The sequence below is a fragment of the Dendrobates tinctorius genome, unplaced genomic scaffold (assembly GCF_039654945.1).
Source record: "Dendrobates tinctorius isolate UK_male_01 unplaced genomic scaffold, ASM3965494v1 ptg000003l, whole genome shotgun sequence".
In the NCBI taxonomy this organism is placed as follows: domain Eukaryota; kingdom Metazoa; phylum Chordata; class Amphibia; order Anura; family Dendrobatidae; genus Dendrobates; species Dendrobates tinctorius.
The window spans coordinates 29755001-29769809 of record NW_027361671.1 but is presented as its reverse complement, the minus strand read 5'-3'; the positions used below and the strand labels follow the sequence as shown (position 1 = coordinate 29769809).

The window sequence follows — 14809 nt, the reverse complement described above, 5'->3', positions numbered from 1 at the left end:
CTGTGATATTTTTGCACCAATATATATACACACACACACACACATATCCACACACCATGTTAATTCACATTATTTCCACATTTTCATCACATGGTGAGATGTTGTCACAGTCACTTTTTTTTCTGACCACATTGTTGTGGACCTCAGACATTCTTTGCACTGAGCAATATTATATACTAGATGGTGGCCCGATTCTAACGCATTGGGTATTCCAGAATATATATGCAGTTTATTTTTGAAGATTTAATAATAATGCAATAATGCACCCCCCAATCCTGATATGTATGGTTCTCTCACCCCCAATCCTGATATGCATGCTACCCCTCAACCCCCTATCCTGGTATGCATGGTCCCCTGACCCCCCCAATCGTGGAATGCATGGTCCGCTCACCCCCCTTTCCTGGTATGCATGGTCCTCTCGCCTCTCTTTCCAGGTATGCATGGTCCTCTCACCCCCCTTTCTTGGTATGCATGGTCCTCTCTCCTCTCTTTCCAGGTATGCATGGTCTTCTTACTCCCCTTTCGGGGTATGCATGGTCCCCTCACCCCCCAATCCTGGAATGCATGGTCCCCTCACCCTCCTTTCCAGGTATGTATGGTCCCCTCACCCCCCAATCCTGGTATGCATGTTCCTCTCACCCCCCCATCCTGGTATGCATGGTCCTCTCACCCCCCAATCCTGGCATGCATGGTCCCCTCACCCCCCTATCCTGGTATGCATGGTCCTCTCACCCCCCAATCCTGGTATGCATGGTCCTCTCACCCCCCCAATCCTGGTATGCATGGTCCTCTCACCCCCCTTTCCTGGTATGCATGGTCCCCTCACCCCCCTATCCTGGTATGCATGGTCCTCTCACCCCCCAATCCTGGTATGCATGGTCCTCTCACCCCGCTTTCCTGGTATGTATGGTCCCCTCACCCCCCAATCCTGGTATGCATGGTCCTCTCACCCCTCTTTCCTGGTATACATGGTCCTCTCACCCCCCTTTCTTGGTATGCATGGTCCCCTCACCCCCCAATCCTGGTATGCATGGTATCCTCACCACTCTTTCCTGGTATGCATGGTCCCCTCACCCCCCTTTCCCTTTCCTGATATGCATGCCCCCCCCCCCCAATCCTGGTATGAATGGTCCTCTTAACCCCCTTTTGGGGTATGCATGGTCCCCTCACCCCCCAGTCCTGGCATGCATGGTCCTCTCACCCCCCCAATCCTAGTATGCATGGTCCCCTCACCCCCAATCCTGATATGCATGGTCTCCTCACCCCCCTTTCCTGGTATGCATGGTCCCCTCACCCCCCTTTTTTGGTATGCACGGTCCCCTCACCCCCCTTTTTTGGTATGCACGGTCCCCTCACCCCCCTATCCTGGTATGCATGGACCCCTCACCCCCCTTTCTTGGTATGCATGGTCCCCTCACCCCCAATCCTGGTATGCATGGTCCCCTCAACCCCCTATCCCTGGTATGCATGGTCCCCTCACCCCCCCAATCCTGGTATGCATGGTCCTCTCACCCCCCCAATCCTGGTATGCATGGTCCTCTCACCCCCCTTTCCTGGTATGCATGGTCCCCTCACCCCCCTATCCTGGTATGCATGGTCCTCTCACCCCCCAATCCTGGTATGCATGGTCCCCTCACCCCGCTTTCCTGGTATGTATGGTCCCCTCACCCCCCAATCCTGGTATGCATGGTCCTCTCACCCCTCTTTCCTGGTATACATGGTCCTCTCACCCCCCTTTCTTGGTATGCATGGTCCCCTCACCCCCCAATCCTGGTATGCATGGTATCCTCACCACCCTTTCCTGGTATGCATGGTCCCCTCACCCCCCTTTCCTGATATGCATGCCCCCCCCCCCCAATCCTGGTATGAATGGTCCTCTTAACCCCTTTTGGGGTATGCATGGTCCCCTCACCCCCCAGTCCTGGCATGCATGGTCCTCTCACCCCCCCAATCCTAGTATGCACGGTCCCCTCACCCCCCTTCCCATGTAGCCGCTACCAATCAGCGTCGCGGCCCTCTGTCCGCGACCAATCAGCAACGCGGTCCTGTAGCCGCGACCAATCACTGCCGCGGCCCTGTACAAAAATAATATTAAAAAATAAAAAAAGTTATTCTCACCTTCCGACGGCCTCCTGTCTTCTTTCCACGCGCCCGGCCTCGCGTTCCCAGTAATGCTTTGCGGCTTAGACCGCTGATGACGTTGGTCTTCTTTCTCGCTCTTGCGAGAGTGACATCGGTCTTCTTTCTCACTCTCGCGAGAGTGATGTCATCAGCGGTCTAAGCCGCAAAGCATTACTGGGAACGCGAGACCGGGCCCGTGGAAAGATGACAGGAGGCTGTCGGAAGGGGAGAATAACTTTTTTTTAATTTCAATTCTCTTTTTTACAGATTAAGGCCTGCGCCTGCCGCTGATTGGTCGTGGCCTGGCGGCCGCGACCAGTCAGCAGCCCGCGATTTCGGTTACAGACAGACACGATAAGGCGTTATAATATATATATAGATTATTTTCTTTATTGTTTGTGCTTATATAGACATATTGTAGCAAAAAGTAAGAGTAGGAATTGAGATGCCTCACCCAGTAACAGCAATTATACAGTAGTCGTTGCAAAAAGGTGATCAGTTGGAGAGGTCATAAATATCTAGCCTGTGGACAACCCCTTTAATCCTAGCAGATTTAGATTGCATGGGCCCATGTGAGAGGGTCTTTAAACTATCACAGATTGACTTATCGGACTGTTGATTTGCCCTCATTATGGGCAGAAATCTACCATACTTGCTAATATGCAGCTTTAATCATCGGGTGTCTACAATCCAAAAGTCTACGTGTTGACAAATGTTTCTCTGCCATGACTGGCCAGTCATTAGAATGTTGTTTATCAAGTTTTGAGATAACTAAACTTATTACAAATTTGGGTCAGTAAGGGTCAGTCTCCACTAAACTCCGGTTACCGATATAAAAGAGCAAAAGCCAGAAAGAATTAGTTTTAATCTTTCTCCTATATACTACACTTTTCTAGTTGCTTTTGGTAACATCCAACATCCGTGAATGTATAACATTGGTACAATAGCTACATTGTTCCCCTAAAGTTGCGGCTGAGCAGGTATTTATCTAAAAAGGAACAAGTGATGCGAATCAGAATTTGGGTTAGTCCAAATGTGTACATAGTAAAAACCACAAAGTTGCTGAGATTTGTTCACTTAGCAATGTCAATAACTCAGCCGCATGCCTAAACATCCAGAGCAAGTCTGAGGTCAGGGAATATTTCCTGTCCAGCATGAAAAAAAACAAACAGCATTCCAATAAAACAGAGCGCAGGCAGCGGGAGAGAGACGAAAAGACATCAACACACAGACAATTAATCAGCTCTTATCTTGGGGTTAAAGAAAAACTACACGCATGCTATATTAAAAGCTGCCTCTGCCTTCCTGACAAAATAAAGAAGCCAAAAGAAAAAAAAATATCAGTAATTTACCTCGAAAGAATGAATATATCATGGATCAGGTTGGCTCGATCACTAGCAGTGAAGACCGTGTGATTGCTCCGGAGCTGCTTAATGAGAGCGTCCCACCCTTCTGTCCCGTAATCCACTATGTAGTATCCAGTCATCTCCACATTAAACTTCAGCCAGGCGGGCTCGCTTGGCAAAACTATTGTATCTAAAGAGAAAACAGAACATTATCCTAAACCACATATTTCCTTTTCTTACGATGACATACTGTATTATGACACTGTTCACACCGAGTTTGATTTTTTTAAAGAATTTTATGAAGTGAATCAAAAATCCTCCTCCTTTTTGTTAGGAAAAAAAAAAAAATTAACACCGCTTGGAAAATTCTTTCTATTCATTTCTATGGGAAATCCACTTTTCTGTTCACCCAAGTAATTTTTTGAGCGTGACATTTCTTTGAAGTGGGTCCTTCCGGAATCTGCTCTTCAAAAACCATTCATTCAGGAAAAGGAAAACTCTGTCCTGCACATGGATGACACAGTGTGACACGTACCGGAATAGAATGCAGAAAGGTCTAGGTCTTCGGCTGTGTGCCCACATAAGCATTTTTTTCATGTTTAAGCGTTTTTTCCATGCAAAAACGCTTAAAAAACGCATACATTAAGCATCTCATTCTTATAATGCATTCTGCAATTTTTGTGCACATGATGCATTTTTTCTGCATAAAAAACGCATCGCGGTAAAAAACGCAGCATGTTCATTAATTTTGCGGTAAAAAACGCATTTCCAATTATATTCTATGAGACTGGGGATGCACCGGAAAAAAAACGCATAAAAAACGAGCAAAAAAAACGCGTTTTTCCTGGGAAGGAGTCCGGTTTTTAGTCAGGAATTTTCTGCATACGTGGGTACATAGCCTCAAAGATGTGTAAATATAGATTAACGAACGGACAGACAGACAGATATAGTGAACATAGATATGATGTAGATAAACAGCTAGGATACGGCAAACATGCGCCGTCCGGCGTCTGCAAAAACTTTCCCTGATACGTTTTCTTGCAGCGCCGCAACGGCTTTTTCAAGAGTGCATGCCCAGACACTGAGTTGTAACCCCAGAAGAGCCCGGCGAATGTCTCTCTCGTCCCCCGGTTCAGCATACCCTTTCTGCGGCTGGCTCCTTTAAATCCGCTCAAAGCCGTATCAGGTGACGCATCTAAATCCGGTGTCAGCGCTGCAGCCCGGATCCGTCAGTACGGCTTTTCACCGGAGACAGTACACCGGATGTGTGAAAGTAGCCTTAAGCTAACAAATGAAGAAAAAAATCACGGGTCTCGTGAGAACAGCGGGAGCCAGTGACACTGATGAGAGTTGTCATCAGTACCAGGCGACTGTGAACAGCAGGAACTTTACTGCTGTTCAAAGCCGCCAGATTCAGGGAATTATGGACTACTTTGGAGCCGCGGAAGAACATTTTTTTCTAATAATCTGGTGAACTAGGGTCCGTCTTATTTCTCGCTTTTAGGTTTCCATTTCTGGACTACGGCGGATTCCCAGGACTATGGCGGACCTCCATGAGTTGTTTTTTTTTCCAATAAATTGGTGAACCAAGGAAAGTGTGGGGGAGTATTTATTCAAATAGCTGGTTATCAAAAATAGGGGGACCCATGAACATTTTTTTTCAGTTATTAGCTTAACACAAGTACAGTAAACTACATATGCAAAGCACTAATTATATATCTCACGGGTATCTACCTAGCTCGATCTTTGGACATCTAACACTTAAACACCGCTCATTTTTGTTCTGCATTCTATTCCAGTACGTGTCACACTGATGGAGCACACGGACAATACACAAGTACACAGACAACGCCGGGACTGGTTTTTACAGTTTCAGGAATATCAGGACGTGTGAAGGAGGCGTAAGAAAGGAGTATCTCCTGAACGGATTTCCACTTGAAAAACTCATCTGATTTGTCTACCTCAAAAAACTCACTGGGATTTTATAAACCTGGGAAACTTCCATCACCTGGACTTTCCTAATGATGACCGTGAACAAGTCATAACCGTAACAGGCTAATTAAGGTCTGAAACCTGGGTCAAAGTTATCGGAGAACACAAATCTCCAAGGGTGCACAAACTTTTACATCAGCTCATTTTCCTTTTATAAAATGTTTAAAATGTAAAAGATGCAATTTTTTTGCCTAAAATACAAAGGAAATGTGTCATCTTTAACTTTATGTCTTTTAGAGATAACTTCATCTTCAACTTGCTTAACTGTTTTCACAGGAACAGTAATTTTGACCAGGGGTGCCCAAGCTTTTACTTGCCACTGTAACAGATCTGCTACAGAATGAGCATGCTATGGATTTTTAAAAAAAATAAAAAAAAAACAAACAAAAAAACAAAATGTTGGTTTACGTGTGACTGCTGATCTCTACTCTGTAAAGTGTGTCAGGACTAAAATAAATAACTCATCTAGGTTCCAGATTGGTACTGCCCTTGTAAAGGAATGAAGTCAACTCCTATGGGGGTAAGGTTAAGTGCTATTCTGGGCTAGTCACAAAAGACTATCTCCTTACCCTCCTGACACTTTTGAGCGGCATCACTGGATCCTAGACACATGCTACTGCCAACCGCATGGTGAAGACCGGTGAGACCTTTCCATATTGAATATGATACAGTGAAACAATTTTCATCTTAGCACAATGGTTCATTGTTTTAGTAAAGGTAATATTTTCAGGAATTCACTTTTGTTGGATACACACAAACTCAATCTGAAAAGTAAATCTGTCTCCATACTATGCTTTATGAAGGCAGGTCTACTCTCTGACTAGCCCTAATAAGTAGGAGTCTACTGCATTTCATAAAGGGAACCTGTCAGCAGGATTGTGCACAGTAACCTACAGACAGTGTCAGGTTGGCGCTATTATACTGATTACAATGATACCTTGGTTGATGAAATCCGTCTTGTCCTTGTTGTTTAATCATTTTTTTCCCAGTTTTTAGCTAATGATAGGTTCGTGCTCCGGGGTGGTCTGTGGGGGGTCTCCATGTGGTGCTTTGCTTAGGTATTCACTGACCCCTCAGTGACTTGACCCTTTTTTTTTTTTTTTTACATACTTAATCACCCATAGATGCTACTGCGCAGGCTTGGCAGCGCCATCTTAGTGCAGACTTTTTGCTCCTCTAGCAAGATGGCGCTGCCAGCGCCAGTGTAGTAGTATCTATTGGACTGCCGATAGCTACTACTGCATTAAATGAATTTATTTATAAAGCAAATTAAAAAATTAAATGCACATTATTCATGCGATCGTGCTGCAGCGCAGGCGCCTACCTTCTGAAGGCAATTTATTTTTTTTCACAATAAATCGCCAAGGGGGGCAAGTCACTGCGGGATCAGTAACCCGTCAGGAGCCATACAGATGAATATGTAAGCAGAGCAACACATGAAGACCCCCTCACAGGCCGCCCCGGAGCACGAGCATATCATTAAAGGAAATCCTGTCACCACATTTGATCTAAACTATTAATATGGGCATATAGGCTATAAACTGCTGGAAACAGTCCTCCCTGTATGTCTCATATCAGCTGTGTTGTTGCTGAGAAAGAAGGATTTTCGGTACTCACCGAAAAATCTCTTTCTTGGAGCACTCATTGGGGGGGGGTCTTATTTTTTGCGGGACGAGTTGACGTTTTTATTGGTATCATTTTCGGGCACGTGACATCTTTTGATCACTTTTTATTCCGGTTTTTGGGACGCAGAATGAACAAAAACCAGCATTTCATGAATTTCTTTTGGAGGGTGCGTTTACACCGTTCCGCCTGCGGTAAAATTGTTAAAGCGCTTTTATTCTTCGGGTCAGTATGGTTACAGCGATACCTCATTTAGGTCTTTTTTTATGTTTTGGCGCTTTTACGCGATGAAAACAATTTAATATAAAAAATAATTATTTTTGCATTGCTTTATTCTGTGAGCTATAACTTTTTCATTTTTTTTCTGATAATGCTGTATGGTGGTTCGTTTTTTGCGGGACAAGATGAAGTTTTCAGCGGTACCATGGATATGTATATGCGTCTTTTTGATCGCGCGTTATTGCACTTTTTGTTCGGCGGTATGATAATAAATCATTATTTTTTGCTTCGTTTTTTATTTTTATTTTTTAAGGGGTTCGCTAAAGGGGTTAACTAATGGGACAGTTTTATAGGGCGGGTCATTACAGACTCGGCGATACCAAATATGTGTACTTTTATTGTTTTTATTTCCAAAAAATGAATTTATTTGGGAATATTTTTATTTTTAATGTATTTAGCGATTTGTAAAAAATTATTTTTACACTTTTTTTTTTAACTTTTTTACATTGTCCCAGGGGGGCATAACTGTCATGTGACGGATTGCTTGGATCCGGGGACCGGCAGGGATGGAGCCCCCCGCAGCAGCGCTGCACACTGCGCTGCTGTGGGGGGCTCAGGGAAGCACGGAGGGAGCCCCCTCCCTGCCGATGCTTCCCTTTAACCCCCGGTACACCGCGATCGTGTTTGATCGGTGTGCAAGGGGTTAACGTGTCGGGGGCGGTCCGTCACCGCCCCTGACACATTGTGCCGGGTGTCAGCTGTGATAATCAGCTGACACCCGGCCGCGATCAGCGGCGCTCACCACGTGGGCGCCGCTGATCGCTATGACGTAATATTCCGTCCATGGGAATTAGTTCCAGGGTCACATGGACGGAATATTACGTCCATTGTAGGAAAGGGGTTAAACTTCTTGATGACACTGCGCACGGTAGACACAGGAACATTCAGGTCTTTGGAGATGGACTTGTAGCCTTGAGATTGCTCATGCTTCCTCACAATTTGGTTTCTCGAGTCCTCAGACAGTTCTTTGGTCTTCTTTCTTTTCTCCATGCTCAATGTGGTACACACAAGGACACAGGACAGAGATTGAGTCAACTTTAATCCATGTCAACTGGCTGCAAGTGTGATTTAGTTATTGCCAACACCTGTTAGGTGCCACAGGTAAGTTACAGGTGCTGTTAATTAAACAAATTAGAGAAGCATCACACGATTTTTCGAACAGTGCCAATACTTTTGTCCACCCTCTTTTTTATGTTTGGTGTGGAATTATATCCAATTTGGCTTTAGGACAATTCTTTTTGTGTTTTTTCATTTAAGACAAATTAAATGAAGATAATAATAACAAAGAATTTGTTTGCGCAATCATTTTCAGGAAGAAACTGAGTATTATCTGACAAAATTGCAGGGGTGTCAATACTTTTGGCCACAACTGTAGAAGGTTACGAATAACATAATATTATAGGTAGATGGTTGACCCAGCTTAGGGGAAGGAATTTTTTTCCCTATGGAGAAAATTGGCTTCTACTCTGAGGATTTTTTGCCTTCCCCAGGATCAACAATGCAGAACAGCTGAACTAAAAATAGGCTGAACTAGATGGACTTAAGGTCTTCCTTCAGCCTTCAAAACTATGTTACTATGTTACAAGTGCGTCGCATAGCCATCGGATCCTGGGACATGGTAACGTACCAGGGAACCTTCTGGCTCGTTCGAGAAGTCATTAGGTGGGCATCCGGAATGCCCCACCTCAGACAAATTTTGCCGAAGGCGGCGGAGTTGAGAGACTACTCGCCTGATGCGTATCCCTGACGATTCAAAAAAAAAAAAAAAAAAAAATCGGCTTTCCCAGTACTCTACCTCTGGAATGTGGACGGCTGATATGGCTGGGATATGGCCTTCCGCCCAACACAGGATCTTTGCTAACTCTACCTAGATCTGTGAAAGAAAAATCACTGCGGATCTGGTGTTAGATCCAGGTCCGCCTCCTACAGACACTAAGCTTAAACTGAGGTACTTCCTGCCTGTCGGTGAGTGTATGCTACGGAGGAGCCAGTTTTACTTTATTTGCATAGTGTCAGCCTCCTAGCGACAGCAGCATACACCCATGGTTACCTGTGTCCCCCAATGAAGCGATAAAGAAATAATTTTTTATCACTTTATATAAGTGATTATATAAGTGACCTTTTTCAGGCTCTGGGTCGGATGGAGCCTGAAGATAACTCTGCCCCCAGAGCTTATTTTAAATATAAGGGGGCGTTACCAGTGTGATGTGACATGATTACCAGTGTAATGGCCGCTCTCTGCTCTCCTGATAACTGACATATCTGCAGGTTCCTCTCAGCTTCAGCTTCCAGGCAGACAGGGCTGCAACACTGTAGCAATAGAGCAGAGCTGAGAGAGAGGCAGAAAATGCGTTTGCAAGAAAAAGTCCATTTCTCCTGTTCCGTGTTAGTTACTTGTCTCACAATGGTAACTCTCCTTCATGTAAAATAAGCTCTGGGGGCAGAGTTATCACCAAGCACAATCCGCCCCAGAGCCTGGGAGAGGTCACTTACATAATCATTAATATAAAGTGATAAAAGATGATTTCTCAGCAACAACACAGCTGATATGAGACACGCAGAGAGGACTGTTTCCAGCAGTTTATAACCTGTAGGCCCATATTAATAGTTTACACAGGTCAAATATGGTGACAGATTCCCCTTAACTGAAAATAAAGATTAAACAACAACCACAAGACAGATTTCATCAACCAAGGAATCATTTTAATCAGTATAACGGCGCTAACCTGACAGTGTCTGTAGGTCACTGTGCACAATCCTGCTGACTGGTTCCCTTTAAAAGCTGTTATATTGAGCCATTCTCCTGTATACTTTTTTGTACCATAAAAAAATATTGAAATTTGTTTCTAGAATGAAATTACTTACTTTGCGTTTGATTGAGCAAGTAGACCGAAAAACAGGTGGGTCCTTCACAAGGTCCGAATGTGTAAGAAAGAGGCACTTGCCACAACGTGCTGCTATGAAAAACAGGGTGATAGGCTTGGATTCCATCAAACATATAGAACTTACACAACACGCTAAACTTTTATGAATACTACAAATTTACTACACCACGACTGGGAAAACCTTTCCTATGTCAATAATATGAGAAGGAATTGTAGACCTTTAAGTTTATTTAAAAGAGAGAGTGCGAGACAGGACCCAGCCCTCAGGAACTATTTACAGGGGGGCAATGAAGTGGCAGCAGGGTTATTGAAGACTGAAGGCATTTCTGAAGAGATGGCTTTTCAGGTTGCATTGGAAGGTTTCAATCATAGAAAGGTAAAGTTGTAAGGGATCTCCATGGTCATCTTGTCCACCCCCCTGCTAAATGCAGGATTCACTAAACTCTCTCTGACTGATGTCTGTCCAGCCTCTGTTTGAAGACTTCCATCGAAGGAGAACTCACCACCTCTTGTAGACAGCTAATCCTGGAGACCAATCTGATGCACTAAGTTATCAAATTAGGAGGGATGCATGGGACACATTGTGTCAGGTTCAGTCCAGAAGAGAAGAAGGTCTTGAGAGGACAGAATTACATTTGGGGAGGTATAGGGGGATTAGGTCATTAATTATGAGTACTCCTGTTTTCGAAGGCTGCTAAATAAATCCAGCAACAGCCTTGACATAATTGAGTGATTCATTAATATTTTGAAGTGAATTCTTTGGGCAATTGGAAGTCAGTGATGGGAGTTATCAGGGGAGAGGTGGATTAAAAGGGTAGCAGAGTTTATGATGGATATGAAGGATGTGAGGGTGTTAGACGAGAAGACAGAAAGAAGGATGCTCCATTAGTTTGGGCAGGAGATAATGAGGGGATGCATTAGCATATTGGCTGGATGTGGCAGGAGGTAGTAAAGGGTTGGACTTGTACCACGATGTACAGCACAAAGTCAAAGGTTACACAGAGGCAGTGGACTTCTAAGACAGCTGAAAGTGAAGAGTCATTAAAAGGGGCTTTAAAAGGCAAATAAAGAAATTGAATGGAAAAATACATCCCTGTAACTAAATTGTCAGATGCCTTATTTGAATATGCTCATCTTCTCTAGAGATCATTTATTAGGTTAATTAAAATAGCTGCCATTACAGTAATTAGCAAAAAACCCTTCCTAAAGACGGAGCAGAGGAGAGATGTGTCAGTACAGAAGAACGTTGACAGCAAATGTAAACCCAGTATCAGATATCAAGGACATCGTAGAGAAAAATAGCCCGATAGAAAAAACTGGCTGCATATCATAGCCAATGTAACACTCAGTGGAGTCCATAAAGGGAGCACTGGCAGCCACATCTGAAGTCACAAGGAAGGCGGGATAATAGCCTGCATCTCATGCATCCTTCTCACCTCAGACTATGCCTGGTCCACGGACATAATATTCTGCCATTCTTTTTGTCATATTGTTTTTCTCAACTACTCTATGTCCCTGATATCCAACAGGAAGGAAGGGTCATATAGGTCTCAAGCTCTCTGTACTGACCCAATCTTCCTTGCTTTGTGTTTTGTGCTTACTAATACAGGAGCCATTTTATAAGATGAGTGTATATAAACTAAAATGTTTTATTAATAGCCATGTATTTTTCAATTACGGTATTAATTTTCCTGCAAAATCACTTTAAAGCAAACCTGTCGTAAGGATTTTGTTATAGTAAACCACAGGCATTGTCAGGTTGGAGTGCTTACACTGATACCTGGGTTGAAGAAATTCATCTTGTAGTTCTTGTTAAATCAGTGTTTGCAGTTTTGAGTTACACATTCGGCGGTGCATGCGCAGATTGAGAGCTTTGTTTGCCGATAGATGCTACTGCGCCGCTGGCGCCACTTTTTGTTGAAGCAAATTATTATTATTTTTTATTTTTTAAGACCAGAATATTAAATGTGCAGGATTTAAAATAGGAGGGAGGTCACTGAAGGTTCAGTGACCTGTCATTTCAGCCCAGAATGATGATGATGAGGCCAGAGCACCAAAAAGAAAAGCCCTGCCTGCCCCGAAACACGAGAATCTCATTAAATCAAAACTCCAAACACTGATTAAACAAGAATCACAACCAAGGTATCATTTTAATCAGTATAACAGCGCCGACCTGACACTGTGCACAATTCTGCTGACAGGTTCCCTTTAACTGCGATTGATATGTCTAGTAAGAGGGATGAGTGATATGGGGTGTTGAAAGGTCTGATAGGTCTGCTAAGGGGGCTGAATGGGGTAAGGAGCTCAGTTTCATGAACGTTGAGTTTAGGCTACATACACACACCCATTTCTACGTTTACATCCGTTCACAAAGGACCATTTTTCCTCTCGTTAAAAATCCGTTCTGACTCTATTCTGCATCTGTGATTCATCTGGTTTTTAATCATCCGCATTTAAATACTGGAGGAGGTAAACTTTGTAAATTTTTATTTCTCCACTAACAGTAATCAATGGATCAGTGAAAAATGCATGAAACACAGATGAAATAAAAAAAAAAGTGGTTTTCTGATTTTCATCCATGTTTATCAGATCTCCGTAAACTGTAATAGCCAAGTCTGATCCTCAAAATGGATGAGAGTGTGACATGCTCAGAGTCTCACAGATCAGACACATGGATCCATTTTTACAATAGATGTCTGTAAGAATCAATGAAACTATGGTTTATGGGTCAGTTTGCTGTCCATATAAAAAATGGATAGCGCACCAACAGGTACACCATGCTAGATCTCACCACAAAGCCCTAAAACAGGGTTCCCCAATTCCAGTCCTCAAGGCCCACCAACAGATCATGTTTTCAGGATTTCCTTTGTATTGCACAGGTGTTGCAATTATCACCTGAGCAATACTAAGGAAATCCTGAAAACATGATCTGTTGGTGGGCCTTGAGGACTGGAGTTGGGGAACCCTGCCCTAAAAAAAACACCTGAGTGGTATTACATCAGTCTCTTATAAAACAGTAATTGTGCCAAGCAGGAACTTCAGTCTCTTATGACAAGTACTCTGACACAGTCATCTCCAGACCAGAAGTGAGGTACAGCCATCCCCGAACTGATATCCTAGCTGCATCCAATGCAAAGCAAAATTCAGTGAAGTTCCGAAGTTTATCTAGATGATGGAAACCATTCATGATATTAGTTGAGAACTATACATTTTTTGCTACCTAAACAAGTTACCGTATATACTCGTGTATAAGCCCCCCCCCCCCCCCCCCCCAAGTATATGACTTGTGTATAAGCCGAGAGGAGGGTCTTTCAGCCCCCAGAAATGGGCTCAAAATCTCGGCTTATACACGAGTATATACAGGTAATTAAATAACAAGTTGGTTAAATCAAGTTATGTTCCATTTTAATGAAAATTTGGTGACTTTTTCAGTTTTCCATATCGCAATCTACAGTTTGAATTTATCCTGAATTCTTGCAGGCATCACTCTATCCTCTGACCCTACTAGTAGACTGACATTCAGGTCTGGCCCAAAACAATTACCATCAGAGGATAAAACTAAGAGTTTAGAACAAAATAATATTGAGAAGTACCTGGTTTTACTTGGTCAACAAGTAACAAATGTCCCATAGTCCTCAAAAAAAATAAATCGTGGGTCACCACTAAAAACTGTTACGTAACTTAATTTTTCCAAAGACCTTGCAAATTACCAGGGGATATTCATTACGTGTGGAGAAAAAGATGTTCTGGCATCTGGACAGGAAAGGGTTCTTTACAGTTAGAGCAGTCAGACTGTGAAATGCCGACAACAAGAGGTAGTAATGGCAGACATATCAGCATTTTAAACAGGGCTGGATCATTTCCTCATAACCGATAGCAATGTGGGTCATAAATAATCTCAAGACAGAACTGATGGAGAAAGGTTGAACTTGATGGACATGTGTCTTCTTTAAAACTATGTAACTATGACACACACAGTCCCTAAAACTTCTACCAAGAACATGTCTAGATAAAATCTTTTTCACAGTTTAGCAAATTCAACAATCTTCAACTCTTTGGGGGAAATTTCTCATAGCTTTTGTGCCAATAATGTACTACACGATGTGCCAAATTAATCAATGTTTGATGCATTTATGGTTAATGCTTTTGAATGATGTATGACGGATTTATGAATTTCCATACAAAAGTCAGAAAAAAGTTGCATATTTTGGAACAAACGCATCATTTACTTTATGTCCTAAATTTAACATTGAAAAAAATAAATTATAATTTCTGCAAAAGTCAACAGTAATGTGACATTTGACACATTGTTCCCTGCTTTTTTCTAACATTGGAAAGTGTATTAAACATACTTATCTTTGGGGCAGCAAAATATGCCAGATTAACTCTTTAACATAAAGATAGGACATCTGATAGATATGGAGAGGGAAAGTTGATGTGAGAACACTAAAAATTTGGTGCGCATGACACAATTTACATTTTTTATAAATATGGGCCTGGGTGTCCTAATTATTATTCTTACATACATAGATAATGTAGTGCCTATAACCTGTAAACCCTCTC

General features: G+C 42.9%; 1 protein-coding gene across 4 annotated transcripts in view; it reads right to left on the bottom strand.

Moving 5' to 3' along the window:
* Positions 1–14809, bottom strand: part of LNPEP (leucyl and cystinyl aminopeptidase) — a 111444-nt gene that overhangs the window by 18447 nt on the left and 78188 nt on the right. For 3 of the 4 annotated variants that reach the window (XM_073543362.1, XM_073543486.1, XM_073543405.1), the window contains exons 11-12: positions 10227–10318; positions 3474–3657 (exon numbers count right to left, since the gene is read on the bottom strand). In XM_073543362.1, the coding sequence (XP_073399463.1) occupies positions 3474–3657; positions 10227–10318 (276 nt within the window). The remainder of the gene's footprint in view (positions 1–3473; positions 3658–10226; positions 10319–14809) is intronic. The other variant, XM_073543304.1, reaches the window with a different exon arrangement.